Raw genomic sequence first — 19,368 nt, forward strand, 5'->3', positions numbered from 1 at the left:
GCTATACTCAAGGGGAAGATCCATGACATCTCCCTTATTTTAGTCCATAAACATTTCTCTGACAAACTTAAAAATTAGTCCTTAAAGATACTTACTTATTGCATTGTGGGAACCGAGTCAGCAGCTTTTCCAGGATCTTCTCCAGTTTATCTACTGGTTGGGGCCGGGGAGTTTCAGTAGAAGCCTTAACACCACCCAGGCCTGGGGGAGGCGGGATGGAGGCGGCAGGAGGGATGTGTGGACCATGGGGGCCCACAAGGGAACCCAAGCCAGGGCTACTTCTCCCATGGGAGCCAGGAAGGGGTGGGGAAGGCTGGTTGGGCTGCGAAAGGGCAGGGTTCAGGATTGGGAAAGACAAGGAACGGGGATCTGCACTGGGCATAACCATGGGCATTGTGACCTGCCCAATGGAGAAGGGCATCCGAGGAGCCAGAGAGGGACTGGGTTGAAACACCTGAAGCATGAAGTCTGTCTGTAGAGGAGAAGAGGTGGAGAACAGAAAAGAAAGGAAGAAAATTAAAGTTTAGGAAACTAGAACAAAATTAAATGAACAACTCTCATACCAAATAATACCAAAACTAACATAACTCTCATACCAAATAATACCAAAACTAACATAAAACCAGTATCTTCTTACAAAGAACAAGCGAAAGACGGATGCTGCCACCAACAGAAAGGTTGACCCCCAAAACCATCATTCATACCTCTGATGGGGGTGGAGGCAAAGTGGGAGTAGGGATTTGAGGAAGGCTGCTCAGTTTGGCTCCATTCCTCACTAGCTGGATATGACTATTAAATTGGTCCTAGAAAAGAAAGAAAAGGATCATTTTTTACTGCTTAGTTGGGTGAACCTCTCTAGAAAGAGAATACCATCTAATATGAACAAAACAAAGGGAGGGGTAGAATAGGCTCTAAGCAGCAAGGCAAGACATCCCTCCCTATCACCAGAAGTGTTTAAGCACAGATTAATTCAGACTCAACGATTGCCCACTAGTACACTTACCCGAACATTCTTTTTCATCATCCGAACTCCATTTAGTCTTGTCTCCCACTCCTGTTTGGAACGAACTGTCTCTAGTGTTGGGGGAGTTGACCTTTCAAGGAACCAACAGGAATTTACAGAATTAAAGAATGCCTAACTCCTAACTCTCTGAGATAGCATATACTAGCTGGAGAGAGGAGACTGAACCAGATGCAAAAGAAAGCCAAGGATCTAGGTCTTTCCCTCACTTTAATTACAGCATCTCCTAAGCCAACTATTGGAGAAAGAAGACTAACCACAGAAACAAGGTTTTTGTCTACCTAAAAATGCCACAGGGTCATCCAGATTCCAAGGCAAAAAGAGGAGAAAAGACTACATAAGAAACAAATCTTCAAAGATATTTGTTATGCTTTGATAGCATAAAAGGTACTGTTTATACAACTGGAAATAATACAATAGAAAATACAAAACTGAAAAACTGTAGAAAGGAAGAGTTAGAGAATGAGGAAGTTTATAATATGGGAAAACAAATCACTGAACAATTGCTATTACACAGACAGATGACCTTGAAATTCCTGTGAAGACAGAATACGTAACAGACTAGCTGGCCTAGGATTTAAAACCTAAAAAAAAAAAAAACAAAACGAAAAACAAACACAAAATGGAAGGACTGTTAAAATTCTAGAATGGGAAGGTACTTACTTGAGGTAAGTAAGGTGCAGTTCAGCCTCTTTTTCTGCTTCTTCTAGCTTCAGTACCAGCAACTCCTTCCGACTTTCTAGTGATAAGATCTGAGGAAACCACACCCACACACACACAAATTTTTTATTAATTTTACATACACAAAGCTACCCCTAGAAAGTTAAAACAAATGCAAATGCTTAGTGCCTATATGGTATAATATTTACATGGCTTAGTGGTGTAATACTATACTGAAAAGATACACCGTCTGGAAGCCCAAAATAAAGGCCTTCAACATAGCAGCTCTTCTCACCTCTGCCTTCCAGGCCCGTTCTGTCTCTTCCATAATGTTCCGATTTATTTCGCCATCCTGATTCTTGAGTCTATCCAGTTCCATTTCCCACACCTCTCTGTAAGATAAGAAACCAAGAATAAAGCTAAGAGGAGAAAGACACTAAGGCAAAGTAAAACCCAAAATTGGTCTACCAGGTATAGTACAGGAAGTCTTACTCTAAGTATTAACTATAGATACAGACAAATAATATTTAAAGTGGTAACTGCATAAAGGCAAGCAAAATTTGAACGTAAAAATTAAATGTTAAAATGTTCACATCTCCACTTCCTAAAGTTACCCAGAGAAGGAAAGAATACATCTAGAACAAAAACCCCTGAATGCAGAACATTCTTCTATATCCAAAGAGGGCTCAAAATCATTATGGCGTTCCAATTATTTCCCAACTTGTCTTTTCACATGGGTACTGAAGAAGGCAGGACCAAACACAAGGGTCCATTTAATATTTACCTCTAATTCATTACTAAGCACACAGTTACTGGCTTACTGATTTTCCTATTTTCTCAGCTATAGCAAACATTCTTCAAAAGAAAATAATCTCTTCATACTTCAAGACTTCTCATTTCCATCACTTTCCTTCCTTCTTACATTTCACACCCCACCAAGCTCCATGCCTACAGTGTACTACACACACTGGATTAACGTGACCAAATGCCTGGTTCGCCTAGTACTGAGGGATTTCTGAGGAGGTAGGCCAGTCAAGCACCCTGCTTGGGACTGAAGATACCAATAAAGGAACAGAGCCAGCAAAAGAAATTCCTTGTATTACACTTGACTATAATAAGTTTTATGGCTGAAAGCAACAGGATTATCCAGATCAGTGGACAGAATAACCTGGAAATGTTTCAATTATTTTTGCTGGATTTTAAAAGGTGACAATAAGAAGAAAAGGTTGGGAAGAGTTACTTCTTTAAAAAAAATGTTCCCAGTTTTCTTCGGTGAAACAATTTTTTATTCCTCTTCTCGATTTTCAGTAGCTGTATATATTTTAAAGGGAGCAATTCACTTAATAAATTCTGAGGTCTCTTTTTACACTTGAACCAATCCTCCACACATCCCTGATCTGTATTTCACAATGAAGTATATAAGGTATGTGTGTGTGTGACATACACATTCATTCATTGATTCACTAACATTAGTCTGCCGCTCTACAGACAAGGACTACTTATGTAACAGAAATGAGTAGGTGGCATTTTCTTCCTTGGATTCCATGTGTTGTCCTCTCCAAATTAACTTCTTTGCAGAGGAAAAATTCTCTAATAGTTCTTTAGATAAAGGTTTATAGGTAGATGTGTTTTCCTGCTACAACATATTCCTCAAGTTTAAAAATATGAGTCAGGATTCTCTTACTGTAAGATATATGAAATATGTTATGGGGTCAATCAATTATCCCATTTAGCCTACTAGTCACTCTTTGACAATGGGATAAGTGTAGGAAAAAAATAACAGTTGCCTTCTTTGATCGATGTTATTCTTGAAAATTACAGATGCTCACTGAACATCTCTAACTCATTAAATATATTTGTTAACTACAGATATATGTTATATTAGAAAAATCCTCTTACAGTGCCCATGGAGGCTTCCATATATTCACACACAAAAAAATTTTTTCCTTTGGGCATTTGGCCACATCTACCTCACTGAGATAAAAGAGAAGAGGGATTGCTATCAACCATAACCACAGTCACAACAACTACTAGCAAACAACTTAAACAGTCATAAAAATGTTCAGCCTTATATATTAATTAACCTGTAACATAGGTATATATCCGATTTCACTTTACTAAAGGGTACTACTACCTGCTACCCAAGCCAGAAAAAAAATCAGTTCCCTAGACAGTCAAAAAAATATTGGTAGAATAGAAATCACTGAGTCTATTTTAACTTTTTAAATGCTTGGTCTAATTTCTTTCAAGTCCTATGCTTCTGTTATTTTGCATAGCTAGTTCAGGGACTCAATGGTTCAAATGAATAAATACTACCAGGCTGTACAAGCCTGACTTGTTGTAGGTCCCGATGTTTGCATAATTTTTAAAATTAATATTGTTTTTGATTATGTGAATAATAAATTATAAAAAGTTTAGAAAATATAAAACAGAGAATCTAATGTAGAGGTATCAACTCTTCCATTTATTGGTTATGTGATCCTAGACAAGATACCTAAACTTCCTAGGCCTCAGTTTCTTCACCCAAAAAATGAGTACTTCCTGCAACATGAGACTAATGGAAGAATTCACTAAGGAAATATACGTAAAAAATTTAATATAGTGTCTAGAACATGAGACATATCCAACAAATGTTCTTTGTGAAGTATTTTTAACTCAATTTCTTACAACTGCAGTACTAAGAATCATTATTATAATTCTTCTTAGTCTTTTTAAATATCTGTATATATATGTGATATACGAATCCATTATATATGCTTCTCAAAGACTGATTTTTTTATCTTACTCTTTCAACCAAATGTATTTTTTCATATCATTAATTATTCTTCAAAAATGAGATTTTAAAATAACTATCCATTGTACATATATATCATATTTAGGTACTCAAGTTATTTTTAATTTCACAATTACAAATAGTGCTATAATGAGCACCTACCTGTGCATATGTACTAACGTAGGTTATGATAAAAGTAATGTATTTAGATTTGAGAGGAAGCTACTTACAGTAGTTAACAACACAACTCTAGAGCCAAATTAAGCTCTGAGTTCATATCCAGACCCTATTACAATCTATGCAACCTTTGGCAAGTTACTTAACTTTTCTGTACCTCATTTTCTTAAAGTAAAATGGAGATAATAAAAGAATCTACCTCTTCTACTGTTATGTATATTAAATGAGTTAAAATATGTAACACACTTAGAATCATCTCTGGCATGTAGTTAAGAACTTAGTAAATGTTAGTTATCACTTGGATGTTAGAACACCTTCCTTCAGAGAAACTAACGTATATGTAGTATGCATTTTCTCCACCACTAGCAGTAGTGGAAAACAGGTGGTTTTAATGGAGAAAAGCAGATGCTAAGAGTCTGTGAAATATCCTCAACAGTCAGACAGTGAGCTAAAAATTAAGATGTTGAGAACTCAGCCCAAATACCTTCCTTTCAGAATATCTTATGCCCTAGACAAGGCAAAAGGAAACAAAACAAAAACTGTTGGGCCAGTTAATATATAGCATTATCTGTCCTAAATTTGGGATAGCTTATGAATGCCTTTTCTCTGAAATTGAAGCTAATACAAATGAGAATAAATGAGATCAGACATAAAGCAGAAAAAACTTTACCCTGGAATGAACTGTAAATTTATTGTTTATGAAGCTGGTATTCTTCCCTGATTCAATTTAACTCAACAACATTTACTAAGCATGCTAGGCATTCTGCTAAAATCTGGGGACATAAAGATGCCCAGTCCCTGCCCCCAACAGGCCCACAACCCAGTAGTTTTCCTGGTAAACAAAAGAAATAAGAAAATTCGGGGAAAAACAAATAGCATGTGCAAAAGCCAGAGAGCACCAAGTTAAGGAAGCAATCCAGGTAATTCAGCAGACAGTGGATTTCTAAATCCAACACTTGGAGGTGTAATCTGGGCTGCTGATATAGATGACAGTGTCACTAGCACAGAGTTAGTAATGCAAACCCTAGGTACGAAAGAAATAATTTAGGATAGCACTTTGTACAATATAGTTCACAGTCCCCAAAAACATTGGAGGGCCTGGTCCATGAAGCAAAAACTAATTTCATAATAATACTATTTGCCTTTTTCATTCTCATTCTTTCATGAGTGTACAATGGAGTTCTCCTGAGACCACATGGCATGTGATATAATCACTTTGGAACATATACTTCGGTATTCTTATGTTTTCTAGCATTTTCTAAGGTAGGTTTAGGGCATAATTCAACCTCTCAAATTTTTTCCTTCTTAGTACTTCTGTTGTGCTCACTAGCTACCTTTAGTAATACTTGCTATTATTTCTATCATCTCATTATTGTCAAATAAATTATTGTAAAATTTGAAGTTCTCCATGTATCTAGGTAGAAACGAGTACTTTTTGTTACTTTGCTCTGTAATAATATTTTTTAAATATATAAAATATTTTGAAAACTCTTCTTTATTTTAATATTTTCTAAAATAAATTTTATTGGTAACTTTTCTCATATTTAAAAATGAATCACTGGTTCAAAAAAGGAAGATTATATCTAAAGATACTAAAAAAAGATGCAACTGGCCTAGCGGTTTCTGACTCTTGGAAAGAATCTACTCCACAGAAACTGGGAAAATTGTAAATAAAAAACCAAAGTATGACAAAAGCCATCCTCTTGGCTTTATAGATGTTAATAATTTACCTTACTGTATCTTAAGCAACAGAGCATTTTCTAATTATATTGTGCTATTTAAGTTATACTGACATTTTGAGACTACTTGGCGGAAAAAACAGAATTATTTTAAATGCAGATGTGATGAATTCTTTAAAAATTCAAAAACTATTAAATCCTTTTAAATTAAAAGTAAAAAAGCCATGGAGGCACCCTACCCAAGTAAGTTACTGCACTGCATTAACTGAAGCACACCTCTGTACAGATGACAGACACTGCGACATACATGCCTGCTGGATGGAAAGTTGGTTTCAGTTTCACTTTTCAATGATACAGTAATTCATCAAAGAATTTGCTGCAAATTTGAAGACTTAAGATTTCATCTGTGGAATTATAATTTTGCTTTACAAATAAACAAATATACAGACCTGATTAGACTTGCTATTTTGTTTACATTCGTCTTGTATTGGCACCAATTTATACCAAAGATGATGGTGTGTGAGAATTGTTGGCAATGAACACAAGTAATGCTCAAATTATACAAGTTGAATAACTCTTTTGAATCTCATGGTTTATCGTAGAACAACTGTGTTGACACTTATAGGGCACTTACAGTATAAAAACAATAGTGGATAAAAATATTGGCACCACACACATACTTGCAGTTGTGGGGAGGGGGGCAGTTTTACTTAAGGATGCCCGTGATAAAGCCATAAAAAACATTTTATTAAATCTCCACCCTTAAATACACGTCTTTTAAATATTCTAATTGATTAAATGTTACATGCCAAAGTATAATGGTTGTTTCAAGGAAAAACACTTGTGAGAACATGTAGAGTTATGAGTTGAACTAACCTATCTTTTCATGAGACACCATTTTTACTTAAAAAACAACTGGTAGATAAACTATATCTGAATATGACAATTTGGCAGATGTGACTAAAAAATGAATGGAGAACTCATGCTATTTCAAAGAAAACAATTGACATATTGCCAACGATAAAATTCTTACTTTCAAGCAAAAATTAGAATTTTGGAAAATCTGTACGAGCCACTGGGAGCTTGAAGGGTCCCACTACTTATAAAGACTATTTTGATAAAGTCAATAGTGATATAAACTAATGTGATTCTTTAAATATTATATAATAAAATGTGTCAACAATTGGAAGAACTGAGTATCTCTGAACCAATATTTTCCAAACTACCAATGCATCATTACCAAATCAATACTGAGACCCACATGGAATTCCAGAATAGGTATAAAGATTATTTTAAGCTGAAGATATTTGAGGTTCGACAGATGCAGAAAAAAAGCCTTCCAGGAGCTTCCCTTATCTGACTAAAAGCAGCAACTTCTGGAAAATAAGGCTATTATAAATTCCTCTTCAGGGCAGTTCTACTCTGAAGAGAGCAAATGCAAATAAAAACCGCCCTAACTCCTTCCTCCAGTGGAGTTTTATGGCTCTGAAGGAGACAGAAAAACTACTCATACTTGTATATCATCACAAACTTGTCTCTAATTTGTTCTCCTGAAAACTCATTTATCTTCCCAAGATGTCACACACGTGCCCTTTCTTCCCTCCTTTTAAGAAGTCACTTATCTTCTCATAGGTGCCTTTTTCACCTCTCCCCTTCACCTACAAAGATGATATATAAGCCCCCAATTCTAACCACCCCTTTGAGTTTATCATTACTGAGTTCTCCCACATGAATCACGTTGCATACGTAAACTGATTTTTCCTCCTGTTTATTTGTCTTTGACATTTTAATTCGCAGGCCCCAGATGCTGAACCTAACAGGGTAGAGGTTAAAGTTTTTCCTCCCCTACACAACATGGTTAAATGATCCATTCAAACTGCAAAGTAAGCCAATGGATTTTAGTTAACAGTACAAAATGTTCATTGATGTGGTTTCAGATTTCACAATGCAACTACTCCTTTAAGCACCTATTGCCTGTAAAGTTTCAGGGAACTATCAAAGAGAATGTCTACAATTATCTAAAAAGGGTATTAAAATACTCCTCACTTTTCCAATTATAGATCTGTGTTTATTGCCAGATTACCTTCATATACTTTAACCAAAACAACATATTACAATAAATTAAATGCAGAATTAGGATGATTGCACTTCTTCTGTTAAAGACACTTACAAAGATGTAAACAATGCCATTCTTCCAACTAAACTGATTTTTGCTTTGGATTAGGCAAAGATTTCTTGGGACACAAAATACATGAATTACAAAAGAAAAAAAAGGTAAACTGGATTTTATCAAAATTTAAAATTTTGCATTTCAAGACACTTATAAAGTGTAAAGGCAAGTCATGGACTGGGAGAAAATATTTGCAAAATGAATGTATGATAAAAAGATTATTGTGTAGTAAAATAGTAAGAAAACAACATGCCTCTTTTTTTACATGGATAAAATACTTGAAAAGATACATCATCCAAAAAAACCCGGAAGCAGTTCAACACAAACCGTGGCTCCAGTGAACATGGTAGTATGGGAGAAGTCAGGCTGCAGCCCTCACACTACAGAATGGAGGGTAAGAGGGGGAGAAGCAGTTTTCCTCCCAGAAAAGCCATCTCCCTTATCCTCCTCTCTATCACAGCAGGGCCGGGTAGAGGTGGCTAGGAAAGCGTTAAATAATGTAGTGTTGCCTACCACCATTACTGGAAGAAAAAAGGAACTGTGAGATTGTGAACCTGCTTCCTCTGCTCAAAAAGCCCTGGCAGCACCCAGCAAAGCCAAACACACAGCAGAAAAAAGGAGTTAGCTCTGAGAGCTATCAAAATCAGTTCTCCATCACCCACCACATTCCCCCACTACAGTGGTACCGTACAATCAAGGAGACCTGGTCTAAGGGGGATATCCACCATGCCAGTACGTAGGTGGCATCTTCCTAAACCAAAGCAACTTGACTCTACTGCAATCTGAGACACAAATAGTGCAGGTAACAGAAAACAAAAACCTGCACTGTAATACCTTTTATAGGAAAACAAAGCACCTACCTATCATCCTGCTGAACTGCTGAGTGCAAAACAGTATCTAAATGAGAAAAGAGATCACTACTTCAATCTATCAAACATCGCAAACAACCTAGGTAACTTGAAAGCAAAAGTCTTTAGAAAACAAACTCAAAGTCACGGAAGACTATGATTTAAATAACAGAGAATTAAAGGTTGCAATGATATACAAGAAAACTCAGAAAGGCAGCTCAATCACCTGAAGAATAAAATTAATGAACAAAAGGAATACTTTACCAAAGAGACTGAAACTATAAAAAAAGAGCGAAAAAGAAATTCTGGAACTGAGGACCTCAATAAATGAGATGAGTGATGCGTTATAACATTAGAAATAAAACAGTCCAGGTGGAAGAAATAAGAAGACAGAAAACTAGAATGTCTTAGGGGGGAAAAGAGAGGGAACTAAGTTAAAAAAAATAATAATAAAAATAACTCTATAAGAACTATCTGACTACATTAGAAAGAGCAACTTAAGAATATTAGGTGTGCCAGGAGAAGAGAGGGCGAAGGAAACAGAAAGCTTACTCAAAGAAAAAATTGATGAGACCTTTCTATGCCTAAGGAAAAAACTAGACTTTAGAGTAAAGGAAGCTAACAGAATACATAATTATATAATTGCAAAAAGACCTTCTTGAAGGCACATTTTATTAAAATGTCAAAAATTAATGACAAAGAATTCTCAAGGCAGCCAGGCAGGGGGAATAAACTAACCTACAAAAGAAATCCCATTAGATTATCATCTGATTTATTACTAGAAACATGACAGAAGAGAGTGAAAAGAAATATTCAAAATATTGAAAGAGAGAAACCATTAGCCTAGAATAATATATACAACAAAGTTATCTTTCAGATAAGAAAAATAAAGATGTTTCCAAACAAAAGCTGAGAGAATTTAACATAAGCCCTGAATTTCGAGAATTGTTTGAAGGAGCTCTTTTGCTGGAAATAAAGACAAAAGTTTACGAAACTTTGAATAAAATGACTAACAGACAGAGAGAAGCAGGAATCTGCAAATCTACTTCAGAATAGAATATTAAACAATTATAACATAAAGGTTAAAGAGGGGAAAAAGGGGACATTAAAAATAACTATAACTACTGTAATTTGGTAATGAATGCACAAGATAAAAAGGGATAATTTGCGACAACAAAATAATAAAAGGGGAGAAGAAAAAAGACTGAACAAGTACAGGTGAATGAAGACAACAGGTGATCAAAAGAAAAACAATTCTTATATGTATAAGACATTTTACACAAACCTAATGGTGACCACAAAATAAAAATTCGGAGCCAAGACACAAAACATTGAAAAAAAAGGAAATGAAGGAAAAAAAATCACAGAAAACTGCCGAACTAACATAGCAGACAGAATCATAAGGGAAAAGAAACAATGGAGATACAGAGCGACTAGAAAACAAAAGAAAAAATGGCTGTAGTAAGTCCTCATATATCAATAATCACCCTAAATGTAAATGAACTGAACTCACCAATCAAAACACACAGTAGTGAATGGATCAAAAAAACAAACAAACAAAAGGCCTACAGGAGACACATCTTACTCAGCTCCAAAGACAAACACAGACTCAAAGTGAAGGGGTGGAAGATGATACTTCAAGCAAATGGCATCCAGAAAAAAAGCAGGTGTAGCAGTATTTATATCTGACAAAATAGATTTCAAAATAAAAAAGGTAACAAGAAACAAAGATGGACATTTTATAATGACAAAGGGGACGGCTCATCAAGAAAACATAACATTTATCAATATATATGCACCCAAGTTGAGAGCACCAAAATATATAAAGGAATTACTAACAGACCAAAAGGAAGAAACTGACAAAAATGCAATTATTAAAAATATAAGTAGGAAACCCAAATACTCCATTGACAGCAATGGATAGATCATCTAGACAGAAAGTCAACTAGGAAATACCAGCCTTAAATGACACATTATACCAAGTGGACTTTATCAATATTTTAGAACTTTACATCCCAAAATGACAGAACACCATTCTTCTCAAGTACACATGAAAAATTATCAAGGACAGACCATACGTTGGGGCACAAAACTAGTCTCAATATATTTAAGAATATCACAGACAAGAAAAAGCTGAAGGAGTTCATTACCACCAAACCAGTACTATAAGAAATGGTAAAGGGACTTCTTAAAGAAGAAAAAAGAATCAAAAATTTGAATAAGAAAATATCACAAAGGAAAAAATGCTCACTGACAAAGGCAAGCACATAATAAAAGCAGCAAATCAACCAACAGTAAAGCAAGCACAAAGGTTAAAAGACAAAAGTAGGATGATCATATATAATTACAACACTAAATTAAGGGATACACACAAAAATATATGCACAAAAGTAGTAAATAATAATGACAAAAACATAAACATGGAAGAGGGTGAGTAAAAATGGTACATTTTAGAATGTGTTTTAACTTAAACAACCATCGACTTAAAATAGACTGCTATAAACAAAGCTTGGTATACATGGCACATGGTAACTACATGGTAAGCACATGGTAACTACAATCCAAAAATCTACAAGGGATATACAAGAAATAAAGAGAAAGGAATCCAAACACAACACTCGAGAAGTCAACGACATACAAGAGAGAGCAAGAGAATAAGAAAGGAATAAAGAACTACGAAAACAATCAGAAAACAGCTAATAAAATGGCAGTAACAACATATATATCAATAATTATTTTACATGTAAACAGATTAAATGCTCTAATTAAAAGACACAGGATGGCTGAACGAATAAGAAAACATGACCCATAGATATGTTGCCTACGAGAAATCCAATTCAGATTGAAAGACACATAGACTGAAAGTAAAGGGATAGAAAAATATATTTCAGGCAAATGGAAATGCAAAAAAGACTGAGTAGCAATACTTATATCAGACAAAACAGACTTTAAAAGGACCTAGTAATCCCACTTCTGGGTATTTATCGGAAGAAACCCAAAATGTTAATTCAAAAAGACATATGCATCCCTATGTTCACTGCACTATTGTTTACAAGGGCTAAGACAGGAAAGCAACCTAACTGTCCATTGATGGATAAATGGATAAATAAGAGGTGATAGATTTATAAAATGGAATATTATTCAGCCATTAAAAAAAAAGAATGAAATCTTGTCATCTGAAACCACATGGATGGACCTAGAGAGCATTATGGTGAGTGAAATGGGTCAGACAGAGAAAGACAAATGCCATGTGATCTCATTTATATGTGGAATCTAAAAAACAAAATAAACAAAACTCATAAATGCAGAGAACATTTCGATGACTGCTAGATAGGAAAAGGTGCTGGGAGAATGGATGAAAAAGGGACAGGGATTAACACGTACAAATTGCCAGTTATAAAAACAGCCTCAGGGGTATAAGGTACAGCATGGCATATAGTCAATAATATTGTAATAACTATGTATGGTGCCAGCTGGGTTCTAGACTTATCAGGTGATCACTTCGTAAATCATTTAATTGTCTAATCGCTATGTGGTACACATGAAACTAATATAATATTGTATGTCAACTGTAATTGAAAAATAAAAAGATTTTTAAAAAACTGACTAACCTCTGGCCAGACTCAGAAAAAAAAGCGATACTTCAAATAAATACAATAAGAAAAGAAAGAGAAGTTACAACACGACACCACAGAAATGAAAGTGTTTATACAAGAACATTATGAAATGCTTTATGCCACTAAATTCAATAACCTAGAATGGAAATATTCTTAAAAAACTAAACAACTTTCCTAGATTGAATCATGAAGAATTGGAAAACCTAAATATCATTAGTAAGGAAAACAGCACAATAATAAAAACCTCCCAAAAAACAAAAATCCAAGACCAGATGGCTTCACTGGTGAATTCTACCAAACATTCAAAGATTTATTACCAATCCTTCTCAACTTCTTCAAAAACAATTGAAGAGGAGGGAATACTAACTAAATCATTTTACGAGGCTAACATTACTCTGATACCAAAACCAGGCAAGGACAACACACAGAAAAGAAAATTACAAGACAATATCTCTGATGAACAAAGATGTAAAAATGCTAAACGAAATACTAGCAAGTAGAATACAATACGTTAAATGGTTCATACATCACAATCAAGAATGCAAGGACAGTTCAACAGCCTCCAATCAATAAATGTGATATATCAAATTAACAAACTAAAAATAAATCATAAGATCATATCAGTAAATGCAGAAAAAGCATGTGACTAGATAAAACATCCATTTATGATTAAAACACTTCAATAAAATGGATATAGAAGAAAAGTACCTCAACATAATAAAGGCCATAAAAACAAACCCTCAACTAATGTCATACTCAATGGTGAAAACTGAAAGCCTTCCCCTAAGAACAGAAACAAGACAAGGATCTCCACCCCACCATTGTTATACAACATAGTACCAGAGCAATTAAGTAGAAAAAGAAATAAAAAAGCATATGAATTGTAAATGAAGTAAAACTGTCACTATTTGTAGATGGCATGATTCTAGACATAGAGAACTCACTCTAAAGACTCCACCAAAAAATTATTTTAAAAAAATCCAAACATCTTAAAGTTGCAAGATACGAAATCAATATACAAAAATCTGTTGCATTCCTATATATTAATAATGAAATACTAGAAAACAATCCCATTTAAAATCACAACAAAATGGATAAAACATCTAGGTATAAACTTAAAGAGTTAAAGAACCTGTACACTGAAAACTACAAGACATTGTTCAAAGGAATTAAAGAAGACACAAAGAAATGGAAAGAGATTCCATGTCCATTAACTGGAAGAATTAACATAGTTAAAATGACCATATTATCTAAAGCAATATACAGATTCAATGCAATCCCCATCAAAATCACAATGGTATTTTTCACAGAAATAAAACAAACAAAAAAATCCTCAAATTTGTATGGAACTACAAAAGATCCTGACTAGCCAAAGCAACCTGAAAAAAAAGAACAAAGCTAGAGGTTATCACACTCCTTGACTTCAAACTACACTACAAAGCTACTATAATTACAACTATGGTATAGCAGAAAAACAGACACACAAACCAATAAATCCACACATATATCGGCAACTAATTTTTGACAAAGAAGCAAAACATACCATGAAGAAAGAAAGTCTCTTCAATAAAAGGTGCTGGGAAAACTAGAAAGCCACCTGCAAAAGAATGAAACTAGACTGCTATCTGATACCATACACAAAAAATAACTCAAAATGTATTAAAAACTTGAATATAAGACCTGAACCAATAAAATACATAGAAGAAAACTTATGGACCTTGGTCTCAGAGGAGTTTTTGTGAATTTGACCCTAAAGGCAAGGGAAGTAAAAGAAAAAAATTAACAAATGAGACTACATCAAATTGAAAAGCTTCGGTACAGCAAAAGAAAAAAAAAAAAAAGCCATCAACACAAAATGAAAAGGCAACCAACCAAATGGGAAAAAATATTTGTAAACAATACCTCTGGTAAGGGGCTAATATCCAAACTGTTCGGTTGCTCATGGGCGCCATTACGCCAGCGGGAAGGTGGCTCAATACCTAAGATGGCCGACGGCTCACGACCAAAGTTACAGCAGAAGCTTCCGGGGCGGCGAGATCAGCCAAACAGAGAAGTCCCCACCCTCTAACCCCACGGACATCCTGAGATCAGCCAAACGGAAAAGTCCCCGCCCTGTAACCCCACCGACATCAGGGGCCAAAACCTTTAAAAACCGCGCCTATACCCCAGACACGTGCGACTTCTCTGGCCCCTTTCCTCGGGCCCAGTGAACCTCGCCCGCAGACCCTAATAAAACCTGTTTTATACTTCGCTTTGGCTCAATCCCACCCTCATTCTCGTCTCTGCCGGCCGATCACAAACTACATAAAGAACTCACATAACTTGACCCCCCAAAAAATATGATTAAAAAATGGGCAAAGACCTAAATAGATTCTTTTATGAAGAAGACATACAAATGGCCAACAGACACAAAAAGATGTTCAGATCACTAGTTATTAGGAACATGCAAATCAAAACCACATTGGGTTCATACCTCACACCCATCAAAATGCCCATTATCAAATAGTCAAAAAATAACAAGTGTTGGAGAGAATGTGGAGAAAAAGGCATTCTCATACACCGTTGATTGGAATATAAATTAGTGCAGCCACTATGGAAAAATGTATAAAGATTTCTTAAAAAATTAAGAATACGATCCAGCAATCTCTCTTTTGGGTATTTACCCAAAAAGCACGAAAACGCTTATTTGTAAAGATATATTTAGCCCTGTGTTCAGTGTAGCATTATTCACAATAGCCAAAACATAGAAACAACCTAAGTATCCATTGATGGGATAACTGGATTAAGATACACCCCCCCACACACACACACACGATGGAATAGTACTCAGCCATAAAAAAGATAAACTACTGCCATCTGTGACAACATATATGGATCTTGAGAATATTATCTGAGTAAAATAAGTCAGATAGAAAAACCCATATGATTTCACTCATATGTGGAATTTGAAAGAAAAAGTAACAATCTAACAAAAGAAAGAAAAACAAACTCACTGACACAGAAAACAGAATGGTGTTTATCAGAGGGGAATGAGGGTAGAGGGAGGGCAAAGTGGGTAAAGGGGGTCAAATACATGATAACAAAAGGAGACTAGACTTTGGGTGGTGAACGTGCAACAGAGTATACAGATGTTGTCTTATATATAAAGTTGTACACCTGAAATTTATATATTATTAATATTACCCCAATAAATGTAATTAAAAACACAATACCATTTACACTACCACCTAAAAAATGAAATACAAAGATATAAATTTAATGAAACAAGTACAAAATCTGTATGAAGAAAACTGTAACTCTGATGGACAAATTGAAAGAACTAAATAAATGGAGAGGCCCCTAGGAAGACCAGGTGCTATAGGCATTAAAATTAAAAAATAAGAGATTGTAAGTTGACAAGGTCCTTGCAATCTGTGAGGTCAACCAAAAGTTGCATCAGCTAAAAATATACAAACAAACATATAAATAAATAAATGGAGAGGTATTCCATGTTCACAGGTAGGAAGACTCAATTATGTTAAGAGGTCAGTTTTTCCCAACTTGATCTTTAGATTCGATGCAATCCTAATCAAAATTCCAGCAAGTTATTTTATGGATATCAACAAACTGATTCTAAAGTTTATATGGAGAGAAAAAGACCTATTTAATTTATGATGAATAGCCACAATATTGATAAAGAACAAAGTTGGAGGACTAATGCTAACCAACTTCAAGACAGTATAGAGCTAGAGTAATCAAGAAATCAAGACGGTGTGAAACTGGCAAAACAACAACAACAACAAAAGACAAATAGATCAATGGAACAGAATAGGGAGCCTAGAACTAGATGCGAGCAAATATAATGATGTGATCTCTGACAAAGGGGCAAAAGCAATATAATGAAGCAAAGATAATGTCTTCAACAAATGATGCTGGAACAACTGGACATTCAAATGCAAAAAAAAAAAAATGAATCTAAACATAAACCTTATATCTTTCCCAAAAATTAACTCAGCACAGATCACAGACCCAAATGTAAAATGCAAAACTATAAAACTCCTAGAAGATAACACATGAAAAAATCCAGTTGACCTTGGGTATAATGATGTCTGTTTGGATAGAACACCAAAGACAGAATTCATGAAAGAAATAACTGAAAAGCTAGACTTCGTTAAAATTAAAAATGTCTGCTCTGCGAAAGACAGTATCAACAGAATTAGAAGACAAGCCACAAACTAGAAGAAAATATCTGCAAAAGACACATTTGATAAAGGATTGTTATCTAACCAAAGTAGATACACAAAGTAGCAAATAAGCATATGAAAAGATACTCCACATTGTTTGCCATCAGAGAAATTTAAATTAAAACAAGGAAATACCACTACACACCTAGTAGAATGGCCAAAATCCAGAACACTGATGCGGTAACTGCTGGCAAGAACGTGAGCAACAATAACCACCATATATTACTGGTGCAAATGCAAAATGGTACCGTCACCTTGCAAGGCAGTTTGGTGGTATCTACAACACTGAACATACTCTTGCCATACTATAATCCGGCCATTGGACTTCTTGGTATTTACTCAGAGTTGAAAACTTAGGTCCATAAAAAAATTGATGTTTATATCACCTTTATTCTTAATTTCCAAAACTTGGGAGCAACAAAGATGTCCTCTAGTAAACTGGATAAAAAAAAAACTACAGTACATCCAGACAATGGAATATTATTCAGTGCTATAAAGAAATGCGCTATCAAGCCATGAAAAGATACGAAGAAACTTAAAATGCACATTACTAAGTGAAAGAAGTCAATCTGAAAAGGTTACACACTGTATGATCCCAACTATACAACATTCTGGACAAGGCAAAATTATGGAGACAATAAAAAAACCAGTGGTTTCTGGGTGGGGATAGTAGGAAGGGGACATGAATAGGCAGAGCAACAGTGGATTTTTAAGGCAGTGAAAAATACTCTATAATACTATAATTATGGATACATGTCATCATACATTTGTCCAAACTTGTAAAATGTACACCAAGAGTGAACCCTAAGGCACTCTAGGGACTTTGTGTAATTACGATAATATCAAGGTAGGTTCACCTTTGGTAAAAAAATATACAATTCTAATGAGTGGTGTTGATAATGGAGAGGCTATGCATGTATCGCAGTAGGGGGTATATGGGTAATCCCTACCTGCCTCTAGAATTTGCTGTATACCTAAATCTGCTCTGAAAATATAGTCTTAAAAAAAGGAACTAACTATTGTTAGAGTTCATATCCATCAAACATACTCAAAAATATCTCAAGTGAAAGAAGCTAGTTATAAATCTCTAGAAAAGATAAGTGTCATCTACAGTAACAGAAAGCAAATCAGTATTTACCTGAGAATGGGAGAAAGAACAGTGTCTGAGAAAGAATAAAGGGAACATTTTAAGATAATGGGTATATGCTATACCTTGATAGTGTTAGTGTTTACATGTGTGATCAATTTGTAACATCTCATCAAAACGTAACTAAAAATATGGGCATTTTATTTCATGTATATTGCGTCTAAAATTTTTTGATTTTTTAAAAATCTAAGGGATAGTTCTAAATTTCTACAATTAAGACTATGAAAATTTCCCAAATACTCTACCCAAGAAAATTACAAGGCTTTCTGATACAGCATAAATAGCAGGCATGCAGTTTTCCTTTATGATGCATGTTGCCAGTGAATTTAGGTAACAAATGTATATTCTGGGGGACAAAAGACCAAATTAAAACAGAATTCTAAAGAATATTCAATGAATTAATATCCCATTTACATAGTAAAAGAAGAGACCTAAATCCAACCATATCAATAATTAAATATAAACAGACCAAAGTGTTTAATTAAAAGGCAGCTTGTCAGAATAGATAGAAAGACCCAAATATATGCTGTCTACAAGACATATAAAAGTGTAGATAGGTTGAAGGTAAATGATGGAAAAATATACAACACATAAAGAGCAAGCATCAGAAGACTGCAGTACCTATATTAATAGTACATTAAACACACTTTAACATAAAGATTATGACCAAGATAGAGACATTTCACAATGATAAAGTGAACCATTCACCAAGAACATATAGCAATCATAAATGTATATATATCTAACAACACAGTTTCAAAATATAAGAAACATAAATTGACAGAATTAAGAGGAAAAAGAAAAATATATAATCATAGAGATATTAACATCACCCTCTTGGCAAGTAATATATTTTTAAAAATCAGAAAAATACAGACCAATGTGCCTCCATACACAAAGATAGAAAAATCCTTTAAAAATATTAGGAAGACAAATCCAGCAATATATAAAAACAATTTATCTTGTCCAAGGAGAAAAATCATTTAATAATTTCGATAGATGCAGAAAAATCATTTCACAAAATTAAACACCCATCCATTCTAAGAACTGTCA

At 34.6% G+C, this 19,368-nt stretch overlaps 1 protein-coding gene across 2 annotated transcripts in view; it reads right to left on the reverse strand.

The window, feature by feature from the left end:
* RNF214 (ring finger protein 214) overlaps positions 1-19,368 on the reverse strand; it is a 41,358-nt gene that overhangs the window by 2,350 nt on the left and 19,640 nt on the right. For both annotated transcript variants that reach the window (XM_016134893.2, XM_016134894.2), the window contains 5 exons: positions 1,977-2,073; positions 1,685-1,773; positions 1,004-1,094; positions 705-803; positions 96-472 (listed from right to left, as the gene is read on the reverse strand). In XM_016134893.2, coding sequence (XP_015990379.2) covers positions 96-472; positions 705-803; positions 1,004-1,094; positions 1,685-1,773; positions 1,977-2,073 — 753 coding nt within the window. The remainder of the gene's footprint in view (positions 1-95; positions 473-704; positions 804-1,003; positions 1,095-1,684; positions 1,774-1,976; positions 2,074-19,368) is intronic.

The sequence above is a fragment of the Rousettus aegyptiacus genome, unplaced genomic scaffold (genome assembly GCF_014176215.1).
Source record: "Rousettus aegyptiacus isolate mRouAeg1 unplaced genomic scaffold, mRouAeg1.p scaffold_m13_p_5, whole genome shotgun sequence".
Taxonomy (NCBI): Eukaryota; Metazoa; Chordata; class Mammalia; order Chiroptera; family Pteropodidae; genus Rousettus; species Rousettus aegyptiacus.